The 5,916-nt window shown below is 39.5% G+C and overlaps 1 protein-coding gene across 2 annotated transcripts; it reads left to right on the plus strand.

The window, feature by feature from the left end:
- Positions 1-789: 789 nt before the first annotated feature.
- On the plus strand, positions 790-2,922 carry TCEAL7 (transcription elongation factor A like 7). Of its 2 annotated transcripts, none has more exons than XM_019019704.3 (3): positions 790-898; positions 1,570-1,634; positions 1,971-2,922. In XM_019019704.3, the coding sequence occupies exon 3, from the start codon at positions 1,998-2,000 to the stop codon at positions 2,298-2,300; it is 303 nt and encodes a 100-aa protein (XP_018875249.1). In that variant the 5' UTR covers positions 790-898; positions 1,570-1,634; positions 1,971-1,997; the 3' UTR covers positions 2,301-2,922. The 2 variants fall into 2 exon arrangements, with proteins under 2 accessions (XP_018875249.1, XP_004064628.1); XM_004064580.4 differs by having other exon boundaries at positions 791-898; positions 1,516-1,634.
- Positions 2,923-5,916: the final 2,994 nt, after the last annotated feature.

Below are 5,916 nucleotides of genomic sequence, written 5' to 3' on the forward strand. Positions count from 1 at the left end.
GACTTACAGTTGCGATCTGGAAATCTAAGGGCAAGGTGCTGTAGGATTATGGTCTCAGTGACTCACCTAATGGAAGGACCTCACATGCCCAGGAGCCCCTCAAAAGAGTAGGTTCCAACTGACCTGTACATCTTAAACTTCAAAAAATATGTCTGCCCAAAGGGTCTATATTTATATTATGACTTCAGCAGCAGAAACAGGTGGCTGGCCTTTTTATCCTCCTATCTGGAATCTTTTACCAAATGTACATATCTTTATCATATTTCTGATTATTAAAAGTATATAATAAGTTTATGGAAAAATTGGAAAAGAATAAGAAATTATCAAAACAAAAGTAAGAAGCACAATCCAAATCATTACCTCCTTTCCTAATTCACCCCATTCCCTCCAATCTGGTTTCAAGGATTGGACTTCAAGGGAAATGATGGCTATTAGTGGCTGAGGGGAGATTGGATGGAGGAGACTGCCACTTTTCTTTTCTTGTAGCTTAGAAAAGGATAAGTAATCCTCCCTCTCAGCACAACCACAAAAAAAGTAACAATGGTTAATATAACTTTGGGAAAATGCAGCCCCTCCCTGGTAATCAGAGAAAGGCAAATTCTGACCACAGGGAGAAGGGGCCACTTTTGACCTCTGGAATTAGCAAAGACAAAAATGAGTGACAGGGCCTGGTGTGGTGGGGGGTGGGAGGTTGGTAAGCCGGTCCACTTCTGCAGCGCTGCTGGTGGGAGGGGAAAGTGGGGACCAGAGATGGGGGATGACATAATCCTCACGTGATCAGGAGCTGACGTGAACCGAAGTCCTTATATTCCCGGGCTTCTTTCTCCTCTGGGTACCAGCTCCTTACTGCCCTGCAGACAAGCGTGCCGTGCGTGCTTGTGGCCAAGGGAAGGAAGAGGTAAATTCCTTAAATCCCAGCAGGTTGGAGTGAAGGAACCACTGGACCCCTGGGTCAGTAGTGGGTGAATCTAATGACTGGAATAGGTCCAGACTTGCTTTCCCAAAACCGCTGCAAAATCGTCGGAGATAATTGTATCTTTTGCAGGGGGAAGCAAGGGGGTAGGTCGAAATCTTTTGAGAGACACTTAGAGATTTAGTGATAGCTTTGAAATAATCGGCTTCTCTCACCCTGGCATGTTTTCTTTTTATCCTTCTCCTCATCTTTCTCCAATTTTGTTAAGAGAAAATTTTAGGCCTGGGGTATGGGTTGGTGTGTGGAGAAAGGCTGAAATCCCGGGATGGAGACAACAGAAATTTAGAGATCATTTGAAAATAGTTCACCTCACTCAATGCCGGCCTGTGGTGGTGGGGTGGGGCGCGGGACGGGGCGAAGGAGGGAGACGCGGGCCTTGCAAGGCCCAGGCCTGAGGGTGAGGAGTGGGGAGTGGAAACGGAAATCCTGAAGGAAAGGATACAGACAGGAAGGAGGGGCCAGGAGGTAGAAATCCGGGGGGCGATGACGGTGATGATGAGAATCCCAGGTTCAAAATAATAACGTCTGTCTTGTCTCTGGAGCTGGTTGATCCACAGATAGCTCCTTCCTCCCTGCCCCTTCCTTTTTGTTTGCAGGTCCCAGGGTCTGTGTTCACAGACATCTGGGGGAAAGAAAAAGAGCAGGAAACTACCCCGCACAGGTCAGTATGAGAGAGGCACTTAGACTGAGATCTCTGAGGATAGGAGTCGGGAAGGGGCAAAAGCTAGGCGAAATTTGTGGCTTCGCAGTCCATCTCCTTTTCTGCTCCGCCTCTCCTGCCTATTGGAGAGGCCCTTAGCCTTGTCTGCTGGGGAAACGGTGGGTTCCTGAGGTGGGAGGGGAGAAAAGGGGGAGATGAGAGGGTAGAGGGAACTGCCGCAGACTTATGAGGTCTGGACCTGTGGGGCAGAGATGGGAAAGTATCTTGCCTCAGAGAGAAACTGACAATAGTGATTCAAAAGTAATGAAGCAATTTGTCTTTACATTTTCTCCCTAGAGTTAAGCAGGAAACAACAACAACATCATGCAAAAACCCTGCAAAGAAAACGAAGGAAAGCCAAAGTGCAGCGTGCCAAAGAGGGAGGAAAAACGCCCGTATGGAGAATTTGAACGCCAGCAAACAGAAGGGAATTTTAGACAGAGGCTGCTTCAGTCTCTCGAAGAATTTAAAGAGGACATAGACTATAGGCATTTTAAAGATGAAGAAATGACAAGGGAGGGAGATGAGATGGAAAGGTGTTTGGAAGAGATAAGGGGTCTGAGAAAGAAATTTAGGGCTCTGCATTCTAACCATAGGCATTCTCGGGACCGTCCTTATCCCATTTAATTAATTTTTCTGACAATTCAGTTATTTTCTGTTATTAATGTTGCCACTGCTTTCTGTTTGTCTGCACTTTCTTGATAAATATTTGCTATCGTTTTACTCCAGTCATTCGATGTTGCTGAGATTTACATATGACTCTTGTCAACATCTCATCTTTTGACCCAATCTTATTCATTTAATAAGAGGTCTCATTCATTTGCATGGAAAAATGCTCATTGTATATTGCAAAGTGAAAATAACGAGTTGCAAAACAGTGTATACATATATGTGTGTATATATGTACACTTTATTTGTACATTTCTATGTGACATAATGCAAAGGAAAGTGTCTGATTTTATTATACACCAAAGGTTAACAGTGAATCTCTGTGTGATCTCTTTTTTTTTCTTTTTGCCTATCTGCATCTTCTCACTTGCCAAAAAATGAATATATGTTTACGTGTGTATATTACTTGTGTCACAAAAAACCCTAAAGTAGACACAGTAAAAGAACTTGTCAATCGCCTTTGGAAGGCAATGAAACACTTAATAAACTCTCAATAACAGAAGCGTAAAAATGAAATGTAAACCTCCAATTACCTCTGGATCTCTTAGCCAGAGGAATAAACTGGTAATTATTACAGATACACACGTTTAAGACTCAGTCTTTTCATAGGGAAAATATTTGCCTCACAGGGCTGCTGTGGGAAGGAAATGAGGCAGTAACCAGCTGTGCTCATTGGGATCTTGTTCCCCACTGTGCATACAGAATCCCAACCCACTATAGAATACACCAATAACTTCAGAGAGGGCCTAGCATGATTCAACTTGTACTCCGGAACAAGTCCAGTAGGCAGAGGTGGGGGCTTCCCTATCAGTCCTCTGTTATTGAGCCCTGTCTCCTCCCCTGGGTCCTGCCACACCTGCCCAACACTGCTGCCTCTTCTGCTGGGCCCTGTGCTCTCTGCTGGCCCCACTGCTGCTGATGCACTGCAGTCATTCAGGGCCAAAACCCAACCGAATTCCCTGGAGTCGTCAGTGGGTTGAACTCTGACTCTTGTCGTCTAAAGCTTCCTGTGCTTTATAGTGACATTTAACACAGGTGGGACTTCTCTAGGGTTGCTTGGGCCACAATGTCTTTCAGAGCCCTTAGTAAAACAGCCCCATCTGTTTTCAATCACAAGACCCTTCCTCTCCATAGGAGTCAGATGTGATGAGTCCACTTGGGATTTGGACTAGGGTATAAATTTAAGTCAAAGGCATCATGCTGTATTCAGAGTTGCTGCTCTAAATCTAAGGAATGAGGCTTTGTCCTCTTGTGAGATAATCTCTTCCTGAAGGCTCCTGGCAGGCCTGACTTAGTGTGTTCAGAATAGTCTTGGGAGATGTGTAAATTGCACAGTGTGATATAGGAAACAAATCTAAAACCAAATCCCTGCTTTTCATTTTTTCTCCCCAGAAACATGCAAAAATGCTTCATAAGACTAAGATGTGTGTGTGTGTGTGTGTGTGTATACATGCACATAAATGTGTATGTGCATATACATATATAAATATATATGTGCATATACATATATAAATATATATGTGCATATACATATATAAATATATATGTGCATATACATATATAAATATATATGCTTTGTAAGACATGTATACTAATACATATATAAAGCTTAATATATATGCTTTGTAAGACTAATATATAAGCATATATATAGTCTTAATATATATTAGTATATATAAATGTCTATATTACATATTATATGTAAGTATATATAATATATAAATGTCTACATTACATATATAAGTATATATATTAATATGTAGTCTTAATATACATTAGTATATATATTAGTCTTACAAAGCATATATATGTAAATGTATAGAAATGTAAGCATTATTTCTAAACAGGATTTTTTACATTTTGCATCTCAAAGTAAAGACGACATATTTTTTATTATACTTCTATTAATCTATTAATCTTATTAACATACAGTGGGCATTTAATAAATTAACATACAGTGGGTATTTAATAAATGTGTACTTAGTTAGAATTATAGTGCCCAGTTTTACTTCTGATTACATTAAGTTGGTAATAACTCCTCTAGAAACTATATTTTTAAAAGGAGCCCAGTAAGAAAGGGATTATTCCCCAAATTCAGTCTATAAAATTATTCAAATGTTAAATAGCTGGCCCCTCTCAAAAAGTCATCTCCTTACATTATAATCATCTGGAGTGCTTCTAAAATGCAAAATTCTAGCCAGGCATGCTGGTGCACACCTGCAGTTCCAGCTACTGGGGAGGCTGAGGCAGAAGGATCACTTGAGCCCAGGAGTTTGAGGCTGTAGTGTGCGATGATCATGCCTGTGAATAGCCACTGCATTTCAGCCTGGGCAACATAGCAACACCTCATCTCTTAAAAAAAATGTAAAATTCTAACACATATCTCTCCATATACACACATACACGTGCAAACACACTGAGATAAAATCTCTGTGCATTTGGCCCTGGAATCTTCATTTTGGGATTCCCATGAAATCATGGTCTCCACTACTTCTTGATAAACATCATAGACTTTGTTTCATCTGGGCTGTACAGAGGGAGTCTTCTTATAATCAAAGACCATACTGGTTAATAGTTGATAATTAGGGGCTCCTAAAAAGTAAAATGGGGGTATCATACCCTAAAAATTCTGCAGAGGACATAAGTAGGGTACCCATATAAATAGGATGCCCAAATAAATCTATTTGGAGAATAAACATTATTTAGCTTTACTAGGAGGCAATAAGACAACTCTAAAAAGAAACAATAAAAATGACAAGATATTGCTACCAAATAGGCAAACAAATGTTTACTTATGATAATTTTATTGCAGATGTAGGCATTTTCACACTGAATGAGAGAGTAAATAATGGCATCCATTTTTGTGCTTCTATTCACAATAAGTTGAAATGCTGTCTATTTTTCATATTCTAGGACCTAACTTCTATTGCTTTGAATTTGTCCTAAGAAAGTAATCATAGTTATGAGCAAATGTTTAGCTATATGCATATTTGCTTAAGGCTTTTGTGTATTTGCAAAAAAAATTAACCTAAGAATTGAGCGTTATGGACTATTCAATCAAAAGAAAAATGAACATAGATTCCTACTCCCCGCATACACAAAAATGTATCCAAAGTGGATTAAATAAAAAAGTCTGAGAAACAAAAATGAAATAGCGCAATAAAAATCAAGAAAACAATTTTTATAATCTTGTGATAGTGATTATCTTCTTAAGCAAAAAGAAACCCGAAGGTTATAAAGGAAAAAATATAAAAGGTACAAGGAGAAGAAATAGCCTGAGAAGAAATGTTTGTAATACCACGACAGATAATGGGAAAATATCCCTAATATCCCAATAGCTTTTAGAAATGGAAAAGAAAAAGATAAACCAGTAAAATATGTGCAGACTATACAACCTAGCACTTCCATTACATTGAATTACTGTAGAGATATATTTACAGATACGCACGGGAAAGCAAAAATGATGTTTACTGTGGCATTGTTTGTAAGAGCCAAAATATTAAAAACAGACTAAGGTATCAATCGGAAAACAGTCAAACTGTGGTTCATCTATACCAAGAAAAACTACACAATA

The sequence above is a fragment of the Gorilla gorilla genome, chromosome X, assembly GCF_029281585.2.
Source record: "Gorilla gorilla gorilla isolate KB3781 chromosome X, NHGRI_mGorGor1-v2.1_pri, whole genome shotgun sequence".
Lineage (NCBI taxonomy): Eukaryota > Metazoa > Chordata > Mammalia > Primates > Hominidae > Gorilla > Gorilla gorilla.

Bases quoted from the DNA above. Each gene is read 5' to 3' on its own strand.
- TCEAL7 (XM_019019704.3), top strand. From the start codon at position 1,998: ATGCAAAAACCCTGCAAAGAAAACGAAGGAAAGCCAAAGTGCAGCGTG.